This window comes from Sebastes umbrosus, chromosome 1 (assembly GCF_015220745.1).
Source record: "Sebastes umbrosus isolate fSebUmb1 chromosome 1, fSebUmb1.pri, whole genome shotgun sequence".
NCBI lineage: Eukaryota > Metazoa > Chordata > Actinopteri > Perciformes > Sebastidae > Sebastes > Sebastes umbrosus.
The window spans coordinates 10,146,129-10,168,327 of NC_051269.1; the positions used below are offsets into that span (position 1 = coordinate 10,146,129).

A 22,199-nucleotide genomic window follows, 5' to 3' on the forward strand; every position below is an offset into this window, starting at 1 on the left:
ACTCGTCACAGGGGAGGCTCATTTGTTCTGGCATGCCATCTTTGCACACATGTTACTCACTTTCCCACCCTCGTCTCTTTCCCACCCTCATCTCTATTTCCAATGGTATGTGGCTATGTTTTATAAGAGCTGCGTAATACACATCAAAGGTTGAGAGTAAAACCTAGGTACTTAGAGGCTGAGTCACGTTAATATGAGGTGAAATGGCCTTTTTTGAGCTTGGCAGTGATTGTTGAGAGCCCTTGTTTACTGACTCTGACACATCCCTTCATGCTTACGTCTTCTCTTTGATTCTACCCATCCTTTTTGTCCTTCCTTCACATCCCTCTGCAGGTTATCTATAAGAAGTTTCAGATCCCCTGCCCATTCGAGGAGTATTCAGCCAACAGTACTGCTGCCCACCTCGGCCTCAACGTCTCAAGCCACGGCCACGAGTACAACAACGGTCTGGTTCACGAGAACGATGACTCCCACTGCTCCCCGCGCATGATCACCTTCAACTCACAGGTAGGCAGCCAACATTTGTGGTAAGGCCACAAATGTTGACGTCTGCAGAGTTCCCACACTTATTTTGGGCCGCTCGGTTGCACTGCTAATCATAGAAAGTCGCGTGTTAATGTGTTCTTCACAGACAGCATACACCATTCCCATCTTGGCTTTCGCCTTTGTTTGCCACCCTGAGGTCCTCCCCATCTACACCGAGCTCCGCAAGTGAGTCACCCCTCTGAAACCCGCAAATATTTTACAACAAGTCATCGCAGAATGTGGCATTCACATAACTTTCAACTTTCTCATTTCAGTCCAACGAAGAAGAAGATGCAGAAGGTGTCCAACATCTCCATCTTTGTCATGTACACTATGTACTTTCTGGCAGCTCTCTTTGGCTACTGGACCTTTTATGGTGAGAACAGTTGTCACACTTTTTGGAGTTTGTATTTACAGTATCAGTGGAATAATATAACGTTTATTTAAAAGTCAGTCAATGCAGTGACACAGTAAAATAAAGGAAGGGCTGCTTTGGCTTATAGAGATGCTTTTTGTTATGAAAAAAAAAGGATAGTTTGCTCTGATATTAAAAATACTTTGTTTTGCTGCTGTCTTTATCTTGCAATGTTAAAGGTTTACAATGCAAATGATTTCAGTGGGGAATAACAGCTTTAAATACACCATTATACAGAAATCTAAAATCATATAGCACCACATTCAATCATTGTTGGTGAGGCTGGTTGGTACAGGTTTATATGAATGGTGTGCTTGCTCAAAATAAAGTTTACATTTTACTAGGGCTGCAACAAACAATTATTTTCATTGTCAATCAATCTGTCAATTATTTTCTTGATTAATTGATTAGTTGTTTGGTCTATAAAATGTCAGAAAATGGGGAAAAATGTCGATCAGTGTTTCCCAAAGACCAAGATGACGTCCTCAAATGTCTTGTTTTGTCCACAACTCAAAGATATTCAGTTTACTCTCACAGAGGAGTAAAGAAACCAGAAAATATTCACCTTTAAGAAGCTGGAATCAGAAGACTTTTTTTTTCTTAAAAAATGACTCAAACCGATGATCAAAATAGTTGGTGGTTAATTGAATAGTTGGCAACTAATCAATTAATCGTTGCAGCTCTATATTTTACTGAAAAACATTTGTACTTCCTGCACACAGAAACAATTTCTCACCAGTGATCGTATTAGACCGTATTAGAAAATGTTGTCCTAAATTAGGGATCTACAGGGTCTGACATTGTGATGTGGGGATGCTGCTTTCTAATGAATACTAAAATATATAAAAAACAAAATCTTGCCCAAATGCAACTTTTAGAAATACTCAAATATGTGTTGTGGCAAAATAGTGGCAGCAAATAGATAAAATATTAAATCATTTTAAATTACCGGGGTAGAAAGTCACCTTTTTAACACATTTTCTAATCTATTTTTTTAATTCACTGTATGTTGTTTAGTCATATAATGATTTGCAGTATTGACAGTATTTTTCTGTATTGAAGTAAAACAGAGCCAGGTACAGTATTCTCTTCCCCCACATACCGTAGAGTTCAAGCTCCCTCTTGTGGTGACAATGTGCTCTCCAGTGCTGGAAGGCATTATTACTGAGTGATGTTCACATGAGAAAACTTTAATAAGAAGGTATTCCTATTTCAATATCTATATCTCTATTTTTCTATTATTTTTAAAGGCAATGTGGAGCCTGAACTGCTGCACACTTACAGCCGGATTGATCCTTACGACACGTTGATGCTGTGCGTGAGAGTGGCCGTCCTCACGGCTGTGACGCTGACTGTCCCTATTGTGTTGTTCCCTGTAAGTTTGTTGTTGATTTGTTCCCTGTGATGCTCACTGAATAATTAGGATCTTGTGGTGTTATTTCCTCATTGAATCTTCCGTCTGTGTCTGTCCACAGGTGCGTAGAGCCATCCAGCACATGTTATTCCCCACCAAGGCTTTCAACTGGTTGCGTCACATTGCCATTGCTGTCATTCTGCTCACTGTCATCAACTTGCTGGTGATATTCGCTCCCAACATTCTGGGAATCTTCGGTCTCATTGGTTAGTACAACACTGAACATAAACCTGAAATTGTATCAAAAGTTAGTTATCAATGCAAGGCACTTCTGAGGCCTTTATGTCAGTAGCTCCTCCTGTTAATGTTAAGACTGTTATTTTTAAGGAGGACTGTCCAAGAAACATTGTTACCATGACACTCTTAAAAGTTGCAAACATACAGTAGGCTACTAACCTACATCATAACCAAATAATATTTTAAAAAAATCATTGTAAACAGCATTTAATGTTTCCTACAGATCTTATTTATCCACTTTATTTATTTGACTAAAGGTGATATTGTATTTATGATGTGATTAATGGTTACTTATTCTGTCTCTGTCCCTGTTTGACAGGGCAGTGTTTGTTGTGTTTCAAGCTTTCACGTTCCTCACACACGAAAACATTAATTGCAAAACTAAAAAAAACAAAAACGTGACCAGAGCATGTTTGCTCCAAGTCAATATTATTGTTTCACAGGTGAGAGGTCAAAGTTGAAGAGTCAAAAGTTTTCCAAGGGAATCTTCAAAGCCACAGATTTTGCTTTGACAAAACATGTGCATGCAGATGATGCAATATATGGAGCTGTTTGCAACAACTTTGGTATATCGTTAGGGCTCACAAGCTGGGAAATTGTCTGTGTTATTTTTGAGTTGAAAAACAGGTAAAGCTCCGATAGATCAATAACATAAACATCGGAATGAAAATATAAATTGCAAATCAAGCCTTCTGAAGCTTTTTTTGTTTATACTCACAGGGGAATAATCACATCAGGCAGCTCTTTGTGTTTTCTCATAATTTCCTCCCTCCCTTTTTATCACCACTGTATCACCTGTATCTAACATTGTAAACCAGAGGTGTGGACTCAAGTCACATGACTTGGACTCGAGTCAGACTCAAGTCACAAATTTGATGACTTTAGACTCGACTTGACAAAATTTTAAAAAAGGCTGGCAACTCGACTTGAACTTTAACACCAATGACTCGTGACTTCACTTGGACTTCAGCCTTTTGACTTGAAAATACGTCATACCTTCCCCCAGGCCCAAAGATTAAAAAGTTATGTTATTTAAAAGGTGTTTCACGAATCAATACATTTCCTGAATCAACTAACGTTAACGATATTCATTCCCAGCCAGTCGACACTTAATTCCTCAGATCCACTTTGTTTGAACCAAGCCGACAGCATCCAATCAAGCTGCAGGAGAAAACAACAAAGAACTTACTTGACTAACTGAACGCCAGTTGGAAAAACTGATAACAAGATCATTTTGTCTGCGTGTCTTTGGTCAACATAACAAAAAAATTCCAGAATGCAAAACGCGTGGGTCCAAAATGACAGACAGAGACACAAATGGCATTCCATTTGGTGAAAAGCGCATTATGACTTTTTTAGTACCCGAAACTCAAAGTTTAGGACTCAGGACATGCCTGCCTTGACTTGGAACTTGAGTGCAAAGACTTGAGACTTACTTGTGACTTGCAAACCAATGACTTGGTCCCACCTCTACTGTAAACTGTAACTATGCACATAGTTGTACATAAAAAAAAAAAGATACAGAAACAAAGTATGTGGACGGCAACACTTGTTGCTCAGTAATGGGCAAATACAATACAATAAAAAAGGAAATGTTAAGTAAATAAATAAACAAGCAAACAAACACACAAATGATCAATCAGGCACACTGGCAAATATTCAGTAGTGATTATTATTTCAGCAAAATTTGTCCGGATTGCTTGATGTTCTCAGTGTTGAGTTTTTGTAATTTAACAGTGCGTGGATTAACTAAGAAGCTTTAACTGACTAATAAATATTGATATTAATCACCACACTGGTCAGATGATGACTACCAAATCATTCCAATCCCAAAGATCAATATCATTGAGTGTGAGGTTAGCCTGACATTGAATGTATTCTGTATTGATATCTCCACGACTGTTTTTTTTAACCTCAGACATGTGTTTTGTCTGATTGTCACACTTTGTTTCTGTAGCAAGTTAATCGCAGTACATGTTGCATGAGGACAGTGAAACTAATGATGAAAATAGATCTGAACTGTTTAAAGGGCAGGGGCGGTGATCTTGAGAAATTAGCAAGAGTACACTAGATCTTTAAAAGTGAACCAACTGAAAAATCCAGCCCAGTGTTGCCAACTCTTTTCCAATGAATGTAGCTAGCAGCACTAGCTCCAAAAGTCACTAAATCTAGAGAGAAAGTCCCTCCAGGCCTCCCTCCAAAGCCACTCCCCCAAAATGATCATTACAAATATACACATATAATTACAGAACGAACATGGCTATTGTTAGTACTCACAGTTGTCAAGATAGCAGCTTGTGGAAGACGCTGACGAGCAATGAGTATATGGGCGCGCAGGTAGGCAGGTAGGCAGGTAGGCAGGTAGACAGGCAGGTAGACAGGTAGACATTTAGGTAGGCAGACATTTAGATAGGCAGGCAGGTAGGCGGTCCAATCATTTTATCCAAATTAAATAATTGGACGAGTTTATTATAGTCCTGCGACAGCCACAGATGCCATATTTTTTTTTTTTTGTCAGAGCATTTGATTTAGTGATTGCTGTCGGGATGCAATGTGATCTTTACCAACCCTGCCTTTAAAAAAGTGTATTTATCAGAGAAAACAAAAAACACAAACTGAAAATGATTATTAAACTTACAAATGTTTCGTCTTTATGTCACATGCGTTCAGAAAAACGTCCTGTGCAGTGCTGTATGTTTGTTTTTAACCGGCCCTTTCTCTTTCTCCTTACAGGTGCCACGTCGGCTCCCTGCCTCATTTTCATCTTCCCTGCTGTCTTTTACATCCGCATCGTTCCCAATGAGGATGAACCCATGAACTCTGTTCCTAAGATAACGGTGAGGCAGTTAAATCTTTATTCACTAATCGCTAATTTAGCGATCATCTCGTGTGAAACAGACTTTTGTCGTGGTATGGAGTCCTTGATTAATCGAACGTCTGTGCCACTGATGTTCCCTTATCCTTAGGCTGCCTGTTTTGCTGCTTTGGGCGTCTCCTTCATGGTGATGAGTCTGAGCTTCATAATCATCGACTGGACTACAGGAGGCGGCCTTGGTGCAGGAGGCCACTAGATGCTGCTTCGGTGTGTGTGAGCTCTGGAAATAACCAGTCAATGTAAAGGGAGCACTGTCACCTCAGTAGGAAGAACACACCACAGCACAGGGCCTGGGGTTTATATCCATATACGGTATGTTGGTTGGAATCACACTGGTACTGATCGAGTTAAATTAACTTTTTTGAGTGTAACTTAACACATATTTTTGCATAACGACATTATATAATTCATTTTAACATAGTGCAATGGTAATGCAATTTTTATGAATAATCAGGACTACACAGGGTCTTTTTTTATTACCATCTGTTAAGTCCATCCACGATGGTGAAATGGTCCTTTCCTGTTGCTTCCTCTTTATTTACACACAAACAACTGCAGCTGGTACTGTACAGAAAAAATAGAAGTTAGGCTGAAGACGTGAAGGCCTCAGAATATACATGAGAAATTACTAGTTATTTTTACACAAATATTAATTATTTTCCACGAGACGCACAAAAGAGAATAGTCAGATGATCTCATCCTGAACCAGCTGCACTCTGAACTGTTCATCTTGATGTAATATAAAACAAAACAAAAGTGCTTTAAGGCCTTAAGAGTACAGGTGACATTTCATTTCCTGATCTGTCCAGTTGTTCCAGATCAGCTAACTCTCTTCAGAAACCCTGGTGCCTTTTAGCATTTGGAACAGCACACAAACACAGCAAAAACAGGAGTGTATATTTATTTAGCTACTATATATATCTGTTTTTAATTTCAAATGGACTATATTTAACTACTGTATATGATAAAGTCAATGATCCAAATATATCATGTATGATATCAGTTATAGCTTACAGTATATAAATGATGGAAGGAGTTACGACTGAATATATTTTTTAATGTTTGATCAAATTCAAAGAGCTTGATCTTAGGATCTCATACCTCCCTTTGTAGAACTTTTAGCACACATACAGTATGTCAAACTGTGACCTTGAATATAGACCAAGTACAGCTCAAGTTTTACCTTTGAGTCTAGCTCCTTTATCTCTTAAGTTCTTGATAACCCCTTTAAATTTCTCATTAAGTTTTTATAAACTCAGAAATCACGTTTTCCCACACTGAATGATAATATCACATTTTCTATATCTGCACGTTCCAACACTTCATTGAAGTTTTTGACGCCCACATCCAGCGAAAATTCTAACTTAAAGGTCCAGTGTGTCGGATTTAGTAGCATATAGCAGTGCGGTTGCAGATTGCAACCAACTGAATACCCCTCCGCTCACCCCTCTTAGCGTGTCGGAGAACTTACGGTGGCCTTCAGGTAACGTAAAAACACAAAAGGCTCTCCGTAGAGCCAGTGTTTGGTTTGTCCGTTCTGGGCTACTGTAGGAACATGGCGGAGCAACATGGCCGCTTCCTAATGTAGATATGAAGGACTCATTCTAAGCTAACGAAAATGCTATTCCTAGCCTCAGGTGATTATACACAAATGAAAACATAGTTATGTATATTATATTCCATTTTTTGCCAATAAATCCTACACGCTGGTCCTTTAAATGAAAGGAATAGTTTGGGGAAATACCATCATTCACTTTCTTGCAGGGAGTTAGATGAGAAGATCGATAGCACTATTCAACTACAGCCAGAAAATGGTTAGCTCAGCTTAGCATGGGGGGAAACTTGTAAGTTGTACTTGCCCGGGTTTTTAGATACACTATAAGGACAAAATAATGTGGACACCTAAGCAATGTGCATATCTCAAAACATATGCACCAAAAACTATCTCGACTAGACACCACTAAGGGTTACTTAGAAAATAGGGTTCTTTTTTTGAATAATTAGGTGAACAATGTCCGTCCAAGCAACATGAATTTGTAAAGATGAACCCGCTGGTGGGTCTGGCAGAGTTCAACAAGTTAATTTAATTAATTTGAAGATGTATTATGCTTTTGTGATTCTGTCGTAACGTCTTTGGTTTGTAGTATTTTGATCTGCTTTCACCCTTGTTGACTATTTAGACTGGAGGTTAATGTCTTGCATGTTGTTCTGTCCAGTCTGTCCTGTAGTCGGTTTAGTGAACACAGAGATTTTCCTTCTGACACTGTCATACATCGATGTTAATGTGATATTTGGCAACTTACAGTGACGTGTTTTGAAGGTCCATTCTGTCCTATAGTTAATATAGTGTTATGTTAGTATTGTGAAGCCCTTCTTTAAAGATGCTACGTGAAATAATGTTTCAAATATTACTATAAGTAATGACACATTCATTTCGGTAATCCTTTCAGTTTTTCTTCAGGTGAATTTTTTAGCATCACAACCTGAATATAAATTCACCTTTTAAAGACAACAGGAGCATTTCATGATATAGAATTAACAAGTTTAAAAACAGCATATAAGGTTTAAGCCTGGAAGAAAATACTCAGAGAAATGTTATATCAAATATTTGCTGCTTTTACCCAAAGATGGTATTGTATTGTACCGCAACTCTCAGGCTTCAGAAAGGTCCTGCGTGAATAATCACGTCTCTCATTTTATTTATATATTAAGGACTATTGATTTAGCAGTTTCTATTTTTGCAGATTAATTATAAACAACAGCCGAGGAAATACTTCTAATGCACGTATCAACATCCGTCCCTTGCTTGTCCACATGTATTTGCAGTGGTTGTTGTGGTGTAAGTGAAGGTTTAGTTTTGTCACATTTAGTGAACAGAGTTTTTCTTTACTTTAAGGTATCATGCCAAAACGACAACTGACTACCTACTGCTTTGAAATGCCTTTAACTTTTAAAACATATACCACAGTTTTAATACCAGACGCAGTATATCAAATATGCATTTTTTCATAGTACCTAAACAAATCTATATGATACTTTATTATAGCTGTTGTTCAAGACGTAGATCTATGTTAATTACTATAAAATAATATTAAGGTATATGCATTTTGGTGAAAAAGATGTGGCATTATATAAATAATGTATATAAATGTAAACCTTTTATATTTGTGATGCATATTTACAGTAGCTTGTAAAGTGTAAATAGCAGGGACAGTTTTAGTTTGGCAATAAAATAATTGTAGATGTTTTTACATTGTCTCTGTTGTCATCATTTCACTTTAACTCAAACTAATTCTTATTAAAGCAGCCCATATTTCTGCTTATTGCGCAAACACAAGCGCAAATGAACAAATCAGCCTTCAATCATTTGTATTTTAGATTGCACAGGGGTTTGATTGCACTTGTGTGTAATTAAACTTAATTAACTTGTGGCTGAATCCAATCCAAATTTATTTGTAAAGCAAATTTAAAAACAACAACGGTTGACAAGAGTGCTGTACAATCAAAATATAGCAAAAAACTAAAAAACAACACAGTAAAAACTACGGATGCACCGATCCAACTTTTTCAGTCCCGATACCGATAGGGATACATGGGCTTTGGGTATCGACTGATACCGATTACTGATCCGATACCAGTGTAATTAATAATCTGTATGCCTCACTGTGTGGAAGTGACTGGGATCATTCTTTTATGTGTAAGGCAACATTAGGCTTGACTTAAACATCGCTTTCTTAACTTTGTAAAACAAAATGTGACCAATAAATACATAGATACACATTTACTGAATTGTAATTTATTATTAAAATAATAAATCGTACACCAGCAACTTGGTAAAAGAATCTTCAAAATTAACAGCAACAAATTGATCAAAACTTAAACAGGAATTAAAATTCCAGTATAAAATGTATATAGTATATAAACATAAAATTTAATGTAATAGATCGGACCCATTGTCACCGATACCTGATCCTGCTATTCGGCCCGATATCCGATCAGTATCGGTATCGGTGCATCCCTAGCAAAAACACAAAACACATGTTTAAAGAAAGAGGACAATAAAATGAATTACTGTGAGACATTTCCGATGAAACCAACAGTTATTATTGTAAAAGATTTTATATATACAGTATATACAGTGCCTTCAGAAAGTATTCAGACCCCTTCACTTTTTTCACATTTTGATTTGTTGCAGCCTTATGCTAAAATCAATAAAATTACTTTTTTTCCTCATCAAACTACACTCAATACACCACAATGACAAAGTGGAAACAGAATTTTAGAAATTTTTGCAAATTTATTAAAAAGGAAAAACTGAAATATCACATTTACATAAGTATTCAGACTCTTTACTCAGTACTTAGTTGAAGCATCTTTGGCAGCGATTACAGCATCGAGTCTTCTAGGGTATGACGCGACAAGCTTTGCACACCTGGATTTGGGGAGTTTCTGCCATTCTTCTCTGCAGATCCTCTCAAGCTCTGTCAGGTTGGATGGGGACCGTCGGTGGACAGACTTTTTCATGTCTCTCTAGAGATGTTCGATTGGGTTCAAGTCAGGGCTCTGGCTGAGCCACTCAAGGACATTCACAGAGTTGTCCCTAAGCCACTCACACTGTGCTTAGGGTCATTGTCCTGTTGGAAGGTGAACCTTCGGCCCAGTCTGAGGTCCTGAGCACTCTGGACCAGGTTTTCATTAAGAATATCTCTGTACTTTACTCCGTTCAGCTTTCCCTCAACCCTGACCAGTCACCCAGTCCCTGCCGCTGAAAAACACCCCCACAGCATGATGCTGCCACCACCATGCTTCACCGTTGGGATGGTATTGGGCAGGTGATGAGCGGTTCCTGGCTTCCTCCAGACATGATGCTTAGAATTGAGGCCAAACAGTTCAATCTTGGGTCATCAGACCAGACAATCTTGTTTCTCACAGTCTGAGTGTCCTTTAGGTGCTTTTTTGCAAACTCCAAGCGGGCTTTCGTGTCCGTCTGGCCACTCTGCCATATGCCCAGATGGCTGAAGTGTTGCAGTGATGGTTGTCCTACTGGAAGTTTCTCCCATCTCCATACAGGATCTCTTGAGCTCAGCCAGAGTGACCATCGGGTTCTTGGTCACCTCTCTTACCAAGGCCTTTCTCCCCCGATGCTCAGTTTGGCCGGACGGCCAGCTCTAGTGAGAGTCCTGGTTGTTCCAAACTTCTTCCATTTAAGGATTATGGAGGCCACTGTGCTCTTGGGGACCTTCAATGCAGCATATTTTTTTTGTAGCCTTCCCCAGATCTGTACCTCAACACAATCCTGTCTCTGAGCTCTTCAGGCGGTTCCTTCGACCTCATGGTTTGGTTTTTGCTCTGATATGCGTTGTCAGCTGTGAGACCTTATAGAGACAGGTCTGTGCCTTTCCAAATCATGTCCAATCAATTGAATTTACCACTGGTGGACTCCAGTAAAGGTGGAGAAACATCTCAAAGATGATCGAATAAAATGGGAGGGAACTGAGCTAAATTTCAAGCGTCATAGTGAAGGGTCTGAATACTTAAGTAAATGTGATATTTCAGTTTTTTCTTTTTAATAAATTTGCAAAAATTTCTAAAATTCTGTTTCCACTTTGTCATTGTGGTGTATTGCATGTAGATTGATGAGGAAAAAAAAATATTTTATTGATTTTAGCATAAGGCTGCAACATAACAAAATGTGAAAAGAGTGAAGGGGTCTGAATACTTTCTGAAGGAACTGTATTGTAACAAAACCAAACAAAAAACAAAAAACAGGCAATTCAAACAACTGTTGAAATATTAAAATACACTGAAAAATTACAGTTTTTTTCAGACTTTTTTTCTATGTAAACCTTCTTTCTTCCGACATTTTTTTTTGACCTCTTTCAGACTTTTTTGTCAGACTTTTTTTCTATGGACTTTTTTTTTTACATCTTTCAGACGGTCCCGGGAAAAACGGGAAGTAAAATAATAAACGTGTGTGTGTATATATAAATATATATATATGTATATAATATATAGATACTGTATATATACATTTATATATATAATATATATACATATATATATAGTATCTATATACATATATATATATATATACTTATATATATATATATATATATATATATATATATATATACCCGTCTTCTCTCAGTGTATTTTAATATTTCAAATGTTATTTGAATTTTCTTTTCTTTTTTTTTTCTTTTGTTTTGTAAAACACTTTGAGCTGCATTTCTTGTCTGAAAGGTGCCATATAAATATTATATATTATTTAATATCATTATGTCTTAATGGCTTAACAGAACATATGTCCCAGTAACTATCAGCCACCAGATAAAACATCTATTCATGTCCTGTTGGGGGCGCTGTCAACCAACTCTTCTATTAGCCTGATTTATTTCATATTAACATGTGACTAACACCCATCATGAGCCATTTTAACAGTCCTGTCCAGCATCCTCCTGCAAAGAAAAACCTGCAGCTGCACACTTCAGTTAGTCACTGAGAGACAGAGCGGTCCAGTATTCAGAGTGCTGCTGTTTAACAGTGTGTGTTTGGTCGTCTGAGAGAGTCTGCGTCCATGTGAGAGCTGCAGAGGAATGAGTCTGTCTGGCAGAGCGCCCACTGCAGTCTGCGCACCGACACTCCTCTAATCAAATCACGCCTCGCTGCTCCTCTTCCTCTCTAATTGGCTCCGCTCGCGCTGCCTTGCAGAGCGCACCTGTTCTAATTGGAGGAATCGCAGACCAAGTTGTCTGAGTGACGTCGAGAGGACTGGTCTACCACTTCCAATAGTCAGAGGGGATATCTGAGGAGGACTGAGGAGAACTGAGGAGCTCGGAAAAGGACTGCAGCAGCGAGCATCCTGTGAATGGTGGCAGGACAGAGACAGAGACAGAGACTAGAGGAGCTGTGAGCGTTTAGACATGGACCAGCGGTGGTAATAATACACCAAATGCTTCATCTCTGAGCTCCTACTTGCAGGGACTTACTTTAAAAAACACTCTGGACTCGTCTGTTTTCCTCCCTCTGGACGCAGGAGCTGCTGGCTGTCTGCATCGTTATTGTTTGGCATCGACTGACTTGCAACCCTGAACACCATCAGCACTGAAGCGTCTTGTTTTCGGTCGTTTGGAGCCATGGGTTGTACGGTGAGCGCCGAGGATAAGGCTGCCGCGGAGAGGTCAAAGATGATTGACAAAAACCTCCGAGAGGACGGAGAGAAGGCGGCCAGAGAGGTGAAGCTGCTGCTGTTAGGTAGGTAGGTCACATGAGCTGCTGGTTGAGCCTCAGAGAAACTTAAAGGAATGATTGTTGCTGCAAATAAGACACATCTGCACAGCTTTTAGAGTGAAATCCAGTAAATCCATCTGACTAAAACGCATCTAATGAGTAACCAAAGCAGTTCAACATGATGCTGATGATGTAACTGTATATGTGCCAGTAGAAATAAAGTTTAGACTTCATCAAATCCTACAGGGCCATCAAACCACCTCCTCCAAATAGCTATAGGGGCCTGTGCAAAACCAGTACAGACAAGAGGCCATTTCAATGCTCATATAGCTTCCAATAGTCAGACTGAAACACATTAATTAGCCCACACAAGGGTCCATGAACTTGGAGAGATAAGTCAGATATCATCATGTCAACATCATGGCACAGCGTCTCGGAGCTTTGAGCTGGCACTTTGCCCAGGAAGCTTAATTCAATATATCAAATTTGCTGTAGACGACAAATAATAATAACATGAACCGGGTTCCACTTCAACACTTCAGCACTCTTAAATAAACATCAGTCTGTTCTCACATAGAAATACATCAGAAACAATCCCTGTTTGTCTGCTGACAACAGTGGAAAGAAATGTAGTTTTTATTCAATAGATTTTGAAGCTGGAAAACACACATTCACTCTTCTTGCATGCACACACACACACACAAACAACAAACACACACCCTCCCACTCACTGTACCACATTCTCACTTCCTCTCTTATCCAATTCAGCTGTCTTTGTTTGACATCATTTGTCTTTCTCTTTCTTATCGTTTAAATGTGCACAAACTATACTGACAGCTGACCTGGAGTACTGTCTAAAAGGAGGATGTATGTGTGTGTGTTTGGGTGTGTCTGTGTGTGCAGGGGGAGTGAGAGGGATGAAGTGTGGTTGGAGTTGGACGGGTGTCATCTTGCTGTGACATGCTGTTAGTAGAGGACAGGATCCAGATAAGTGCTGCAGGATTGCTGGTTGTTTTGAGGTCTTTTGGCAGGAATCATACTCACTCATTAATCATCAGCATCATCTTAGTCGTTAGTCTAATCAGTTGTTTTGGTGTTAGTCGACTAATATTTCTTTAGTCGATTAGTAATTTTTTATGTCTTTTTCTTGCTGAATGACTTATTTCTAAGAAACTGATGAGCACATCTCTGGTAAACACCAGATTTAAAGTGGTGCTTTTGAGTGATTCTTTGTGGAGAAACTCTGGTCCACAGATCTGTCGATTAAATCAACTAATTGATTAGTCTGCAAAATCATATGAGCGTTAGGCGACTAAGAAGTTCTTTGGTCAAGGACAGCCCTAAATAATACTACGTTTTGTCAGCTGATTAGACTGTTGTCAGCTAGGCGTTATCAGTTGCTATAAGCCCCATAGATGTGGGTCAGTAGGGGCCTACTACACCCACTAGTAGGTTTTATCATCTATTCACATGGTTGATCAACGAAAGAAGGTATAAAAGAACATGTCAGTGGCCTCGACCGACTGTAGTAATTATGGCAGAAGCAGGAGTCAGGTGCTGTAGTATAACACAGGGTTTTTACCCAGGAGACCAGAGTTCGCATCCCATGTGAAACCAACAAAGAGTAGTTGTCTTTGTGTTTGTAGTTATTGTAACCCAAAATACTTTGTTTTTCCCTAAACTTAACGAAGTGTTTTTTTTTGCCTAAACCTAAATGAGTTGTAATATTGTTGCCTAAACCTAAATATGTTGTAGTTTTGTTGCCTAAACCTAAATAATATGTAGTATTGTTCCCTAAACCTGAAGAAGTTGTAGTTTTGTTGCTTAAACCTGAAGAAGTTGTAGTTGTGTTTCCTAAACCTGAAGAAGTTGTAGTTTTGTTGTCTAAACCTGAAAAAGATGTAGTATTGTTGCCTAAACCTAAAGAAGTTGTAGTATTGTTGCCTAAACCTAATGAAATTGTAGTTGTGTTGCCTAAACCTGAAGAAATTGTAGTTTTGTTGCCTAAACCTAATGAAGTTGTAGTTATGTTGCCTAAACCTGAAGAAGTTGTAGTTGTGTTGCCTAAACCCATTTCATTCAGTTTTACATGTTCAAACATGTTGCTTTTAAGTTTAACGTTCACTTTTACAATGTAGTAGGCGTGGTAGGCCCCTAATGATCCATATCTATGGTGCTTATAGCGACTGATAACGCCTATTTAACGGCCTGATAACGGTTGAATCTGGCGTTCTTAGTTTCAGCCCTCAACTAAATTGTTTGTGAGAGAAAGTTTTCTAGAGAGCTGATGGGAAATCAAGTTTTCTATCTGGAGACAGAAAGCTCCCTGTGTAACTGTAGTTTTTATGCCACATGTTCTCTGTAAACGTCTCTTATTTAAGCATTTTCAGATCAAAAAGCATCTGCTGTTAAATCGTCTTGCCCTTTTTTCCCTCCACTGTAAACTGATGAATGGTTTCACCCTGTTTGATTTCAGCCACTCTCAATCTGCTCTTCTTCACACACGGACATACACTTTTAAATGAGATGTGTCGTGTGTCTCTGAAACATTGCGTATAATGTCAACGCGGTGGACTTGTTGTTGCAGAGAGACTTTAAGGTGACAGTTGACTGACAATCACTGTGAGCAAACAGAGCAAAAGTAACTCGTTCAGCAACAGCAAAAACATATTGTTAAAGATGTAGAGAAACTAGAACCAGATGTTCCCCGTGCCTGTGTGGGTTTCTTCTGTTTTCCCCCCGCAGTCCACAGACACGCAGGTTAGGTTAACTGGCAACTCTAAATAGCTTCCCTCGGTCTTATCACAATATCTCTGGGCATGGTCCTCCCTGGACTTGTTTTCAAGGTCCAGAACCTAAATCTAACAGGTGTCAATTATTAATGTGATCTGGCATCTTGATTAAGGTCTTCGGTGTGATTAAATCTGTCAGCATGAGGAGTACTAGACCCTCTTTGTTGGTGAATGTCCTGACGAATCAAACAACAATGATTAGAGAGTCACATTGATGTTTTTCAGAGAGCTAACAGCACATGGTCTGATGCTTTTTAAGGCAACATAAATATTTTACAAGATGTCCGGAGGAATTCAGTCACGCAGATTTAGACTAAGTATGGATGGATGTGGAGCTGTTTTTTGGGCAAGCGCAGTTACTTCCTGGAGTTGGTTGCCAGGCAACCAACAAAGACGTAAGGAAGTCACTGCTCCTGGCCAAGAAATAATTCTGCACATAACCTCCTAACCAGCCTGTCAGTTTTCTACTGAGGTTTTTGCACAGATTAATCAAATAAGATATTAGTGTCAATCAGGGAGCTTTAGAGGTGCTGGTAAGATGGATTTTGTTACCGTTTGGACAGAGCCAGGCTAGCTGTTTCCTGCTGTTTCCAGTCTTTGTGCTGAACCAATCTAACCAGCCGCTGGTTATTGCTTCATATCCAAAGGCCCTGACACACCAAGCCGATGGGCGGACAGTTTGGGGCCGTCGACAAGCGTCTGTCGGCTCTAGTCTGCCCATGTCTGAGTTTTTTTGGCCGATTCAGCGTGTTGAATTGGCGGCAGAGCTTGTCGGTGAAAGAAGTCACTCTGATTGGCTGTTCAGCTTAAACAAATCACTGCACGAGAAGAGAAATGGACGCGAGGAAAGCAAGCCAACGAGTAAAGTCAAGAGGAAAAACATTAATTTTTCATCTTCATCTCATCTGATCATTTCAGCACACGGATATTTTCACAACGACACGGCCATCTGGAATGAAGCTAAGCGGTGATTGAGAGCGTTGTGAAAATGTTCGGCAAACGCTGCTTCGTTTCATGTATGTATCATAACAACGGCTTGTATATCCGCAGTCCTCGGTCTTTTTGAATGACGAATACAGACTAATACCGCTAGTGTAGATAGTCATTTCCTCTCACGCAGGCGCAGAACGTATGTGCTAACTGATCAGCTGTAGTTTTTGCAGTGTGTTCGAGTGCAACTTGTTGGCCAAGACAAAGGCGACGACGGGACGCAACAGTCGGCCTTCATCATGTGTCTGGGCCTTAACACACAGTCATGAGAGTGGTATCAATCTACCTACCCATCTTGACAATTCCCAAATGTGGAGTCCAGTATTTAGAACAACATTTTCTCTGGTGTTCTCACACAACACCACACTATAGTTTTTCAGGTCTGCACTGTCACACCAGTGTTTTTACCCCCATTGTGCCGTAGGACAGAGACTTCAAGGATGATAACATGGCAACTCCCTCTGGCTCATTCCAAGTGGCCATTTACTGAAAGCAGTGAGAACGTGCAGGAGGCTGCAGCTTGTTGACTTTTTTACTTTAAAGTGGAAACAGACAACTTTTCAACTTTTCCCCCCTGGCGTTTTTCCTTCTGTTTTGGTTGCGCAATGGTCGATGCGCTTCCTTTTGAGCTGTAAGTCGAGCCTTCATTTCTCCGGTAGATCGTACCTGGTGGCAGACAGGACTGCACAGTGAAGGCGAGGCTTTTAGGGAACCAATCTCAATGCAGATGGTGTCATTATTTTATAGCCATTACATTTTGCAAGCAACATTTACTTCATAATGATAATTTAAAGCCAAAAAACTTGTCTATTGCCACTTTTAAGGTTGAGCTGAGGACATGACTTACTGTCGTGTATGAGAAGATACCAACTTGTTGTTCTGGCAAAGAGAAGATGAGTCACTTGATGGTAGCCACTGAAGCATGAAAGGGGTCCATCAAAATCTTCTAATGGCTTTACGGCATTTGGCCAAGTCGTTTTATTTTTTCATCATGAGTTCTCGGAGGAACTAAAAAGCCTGTTCCCTTTTTTCTTGCAGGATGAGGGAATCTGTCTTTGCCAACGATGATGTTCAAAGTGCAAAACCAGCCAGATTACTTCCTAGGTGTCTGATTTATGTAACAGCTCACGGTTAAGTGTCAGCGAGGTCTAGGGAAGTCAGAATCAAATTATGTGGAGGAGAACGACGTTTATGAACATTTATTTGAGCTTTTTTCCAGACATACTGTAAAGAGCTTTCACGAGTCCTCTAACTGGCTGGGATGATACGTTAAGCCGTATTGCAGCACACAGGGCTAAAATAACAACTTGACAGGTTCAGAGGAAACTCTTCTCTCCACTTTCAGTGTTTTAAAAAAACACTTATTTCACCATGTTGCACCACACTCGATAGCTCTGTGTGCAACCGAACTGACTAGACGTCTTTATCAGACCTGGAACTAGGAACAAAAACTCATGTTGCATAAATCTATGACGCAACGTCTCAGGAAGTGAGGATCATTGTATACACATACATATACATATTGAGGAATGATTTCTAAACATCAGTATTTCCTAGTTGTTACCTTTTTTTAATAATTGTATGTTATGACGTAGACCTTGTAAACAGCCCATTCAAAGGTGTTGGTTTGGGCACACATGAATACATAGTTTCTTCAACTAAAAGAACAAACAAACAAAAAAAAAAATGTATCAACCAATCAGTATCATGAAATCGGTGATCGGGCTTTCCAAAGTAAAGGTTGTCTAATTGATAAATTCGATGTAAATTGCAGTATTATTAATACTGTAAATATATTTTAATTGCGTCTTCAGTATGCACTGTCCTTAACTGCCTTATGGGCATCTTATTAGGAGAAAAAATGTAAATAAAACTCTACATTAAATGGGTAATATGTAATGTAAATGTAGCCAACTATCCATTACGTTTTTAGAAAACTCGCAGAGTGGTTTGCAGTAGGGCTGTCAATGTTAACATGATAATAACGCGTGAACGCAAATTCGTTTTAACACCACAAATTTTCGCAGTGACACAAATTGTGATTTTTAATTAACTTCTTAAAAATCCGACGAGCCGCTGTTGGTCCGAGCCACTATTCGATCTTTCGGAGGTAGCGGGCTCAGTTTTAAAGCTAAAGTGAAGATGAGGTTAAATAACGCTCCAAACTTATGCTAAATGTTGGCAAGGAATGTTGGCCATTTTCAAAGGAGTCCCTTGACCTCTGACCTCAAGATATGTGAATGAAAATGGGTTCTATGGGTACCCACGAGTCTCCCCTTTACAGACATGCCCACTTTATGATAATCACATGCAGTTTGGGGCAAGTCATAGTCAAGTCAGCACACTGACACACTGACAGCTGTTGTTGCCTGTTGGGCTGCAGTTTGCCATGTTATGATTTGAGCATATTTTTTATGCTAAATGCAGTACCTGTGAGGGTTTCTGGACAATATTTGTCATTGTTTTGTGTTGTTAATTGATTTCCAATAATAAATATAATCATACATTTGCATAAAGCAGCACATCTGCCCACTCCCATGTTGATAAGAGTATTAAATACTTGATAAATCTTCCTTTTAAGGTACATTTTGAACAGATAAAAAAATGTGTGATTAATTTGTGGTTAAATATTTTAATCAATTGACAGGCCTAGTTTGCTGTATTTTTTTCCAGCTACTAGGCTGCCTGCAATCTGTAGCCTGAGAGGGGAAACCCGGGAGAAATAAAGTCCATGAAGCACTCGCTGCTGGTAAAGCTTCATAAGCTTCTCTCCTCTGAATTGTGGTGGCGGGACAGTAAGAAAACACTGTTTACAGAGAATTCGGTGAGCAAATTGAACTGAAATTACACCCTTGAGTCTTTTGGATTATTTAAAGAAGCTGTAATTGGGTGGTTAAAAGGTGCATCGCATATCACAAACAAATCAATTCCAACATGTCGTACAGTAATCGGAAAGTATTGAGTTAGCTGTTAGCTGTGACTGCACAGGAGTGGTAACACTATTATGAATGCAAAGCTATGCAGCCAAAGGCGAAGAAGTACAGTCACTGATTTCAGTGCAGAGCCTTCAGAGAGCTGTGCAGTGATTGTGTGCCCCGAGAAGTGAATGTAGAAGTCAAATGTTGAAGCAGTATGATCAAATTTAGCTAAAATATATGATTGCTTCTTATAATTAACAATTAAATGACCATGTTTATTTAGAAAATGATTATTGCTTACCATCATAAATAATTGTTATTTCAGCACATTTTTATCTGTCACATAATGACAAATTTAAAAGTATCTTAAGGGACAAGATATTGCCCTGTTTGAGGGGAGTATTCAGTTTCCCTGTCAGAACTATTAAGTGAGAATATACTTTTATTTTTTTTCCAACTTCTTTCCTTTGATACCCCCCCTGTAATGAACCTCCACTGCAGCTCATCTCTAATTCTCACCCCAGGCAGACGATAATAATAGTGCTTCACAGACATGACTCACTTCTCATGACAGAGGGCTCAGGGTGAGACCGTCCATGCCGAGATGACAACTTCACAAATACCCACAAACTGAAAGAATATACTTACACACTGTTAGTCATGTCTCTGCTGAATACCACTAAGTCCTCAATAAATGCAGGCGTATTTATGTGCTGAAGTAGCAAAAACTGGACCCCAACTACAGTTTTAACTTTGATTTTAGAGATTGCACCTTTACAGATATCACAGCTGAGAGTCATTGGTGAGTTTTCTGTGTGAAGAAAATGAACAACATCTCCTAAATCCCCGGATACAGATTATTTCTGGTAGCAGCATAAAAGAATGACCTCTAACTCAGAACATCACAGGCGAGTTAAGGATTTTTCTTAATGAGGCGTCTTGGCTCAGGGTCACAGTGGACTAATGAGCAGAGGCCTTGCATGTGTGTGTGTGTGTGTGTGTGTGTGTGTGTGACTTTGGGTCTGTGAATGAGATGATGTGTGTCTCTATAAGGTAGAGTGTACATGTGTCTGCGATCGATTGATATAGTGGGGAGTGAGTTCTGAATATTTCCTGATGCAGGATGGCGGTTTATGACTTCCTGTAAGAGTGTTAATGCATTGCATGCACAACTCACACACAGCTTTTATAGTGTACATTTTCAAAAAAGTAATTGTTTAGCCACTAGAGAGCAGACAAGCTCCCAAACAAGCATGATAGACACACACCCTCTAACATATTATAACCTTTTCCTTTTCTAAAGCAGGGTTCATACTAGGGCTAGGCAATATGATGATATATATCGTCAAAACAATATAAAAATGTCTATCGAATATATTTTTTCTATATCGTTTCTATCGTGATATAGGCTAGGCCTATTTTTTTCTCTAATGTCACGGTAACACTTTATTTTATAGGCTTGCAAATTTCATGGTAATTAGCAAGTAACTAGGGGTGTGACGAAATATCCTGCCATGAAATATTGCGATATAAAAACGTGACGATATGCATCGTCGAGACGAAACCTGGATCACAATATCAGGGCATAATAGGTACTACGTACATATGGGGCTCCGGGGGCTGAAGCTGCAGCCTCTCGGGGTACAACTCATGCACAGTAAAATCTGGTCTGCCCTCGCCGAAATTGAACCGATCAATTATAACGCACGGCCGCAGCTTCTGTGTCGGAGCTGCACACACATCAACACACAGCGCAGTCAGTGAACAGCTGATCAGAGATGCCGCGGTGGAGAGACGAGTTGACGCTACGCGCGTTGCTGTTAGTAAGTGCAATGAAACTTTGCAAGTGTAAAGCAAAGATACGTTATTACACCTGTTCAACAAGCTTAAACACGATGAAACGGTTAAACATGGAGGAAAGCAACGTTTCAATCTGCTCTGTCCGCTGTCTCTCATCCAACGCTGCTGTTTACACAAGCACAGCGCGTTGGCTCGGCAGCAGCACTTTTTTCAGTCGTATATTTTCATCATTCAAGTTTTGTTAAAATTGTTGTTATAATATCGTATTGTATCGAGATCGTGAACCCAATATCGTATCGTATCGTGAGTGAATCGTCACACCCCTACAAGTAATCCATTTGAAATTTCCTTGGAATTACAGCCGAATTACCCCGATATTTACCTCAAAATATCGAGAATTACTTTATTGTAAACATTATTTAATAATTATATGTTAAAATAGCAATTTAAGTAAGTAAATTAAGTATTACAAGTATGCCGAATTAGCTCTTAGCAGGTCCTGTTTACAATGTACCCATGTTTGTACTTTGACACTGAAAAAAGTTAGAAACGTGATGGCAACTCGGGCAAGTTCTGGAGTTATGAGGAGAAGTACCTTAGTTTGCCTCCATGAGCTATGAATCTCCAACTGCTGACGTTTTCGGTAAGTGGGCCAAATTAGCCAAACAACAATGACTAACTTCCTGTTGTTGCATGCACCTGTCCCTTTTATCTCTTGCTGTATCTTTGCCCAATTTTACTGATGGAGAAAAATCTCTTTTTTTCTGTGACTAATTTTGAAATGTTTCTTTTGGCAGTTTCTGCAGCGGTGTCTGCTTTCCGCCTATTCATTGCAACTTCTCCATAGTTTATCCTCATAGTGCTGGATCGTGTGTATGGAAGAGAGTGAATTAAACTAAAAGCCTTCAGGCCTTTATGTGATTTTGAAGTAATTTACACAATGTGTTCTGCATTTTCTGTTGCCGCAGTGGGAGAGAATTTATCTGTTGATACCTGCAGTTAT

At 39.3% G+C, this 22,199-nt stretch overlaps 2 protein-coding genes across 5 annotated transcripts in view; both read left to right on the plus strand.

The window, feature by feature from the left end:
• The window catches only part of slc38a3b (solute carrier family 38 member 3b), a 34,547-nt gene extending 27,804 nt beyond the window's left edge, over positions 1-6,743 (plus strand). For both annotated transcript variants that reach the window (XM_037776672.1, XM_037776673.1), the window contains 7 exons: positions 334-507; positions 632-711; positions 801-901; positions 2,191-2,315; positions 2,416-2,560; positions 5,325-5,428; positions 5,558-6,743. In XM_037776672.1, coding sequence (XP_037632600.1) covers positions 334-507; positions 632-711; positions 801-901; positions 2,191-2,315; positions 2,416-2,560; positions 5,325-5,428; positions 5,558-5,662 — 834 coding nt within the window. In that variant the 3' untranslated portion in view covers positions 5,663-6,743. The remainder of the gene's footprint in view (positions 1-333; positions 508-631; positions 712-800; positions 902-2,190; positions 2,316-2,415; positions 2,561-5,324; positions 5,429-5,557) is intronic.
• A 5,421-nt stretch (positions 6,744-12,164) lies between these two features.
• gnai2b (guanine nucleotide binding protein (G protein), alpha inhibiting activity polypeptide 2b) overlaps positions 12,165-22,199 on the plus strand; it is a 55,324-nt gene continuing 45,289 nt past the window's right edge. The window contains exons 1-2 of one of the 3 annotated variants that reach the window (XM_037776335.1): positions 12,165-12,403; positions 12,503-12,720. In XM_037776335.1, the coding sequence (XP_037632263.1) occupies positions 12,603-12,720 (118 nt within the window). In that variant the 5' untranslated portion in view covers positions 12,165-12,403; positions 12,503-12,602. Of the gene's footprint in view, positions 12,725-22,199 lie in introns of all 3 variants that reach the window. The other 2 variants (XM_037776328.1, XM_037776342.1) reach the window with 2 other exon arrangements.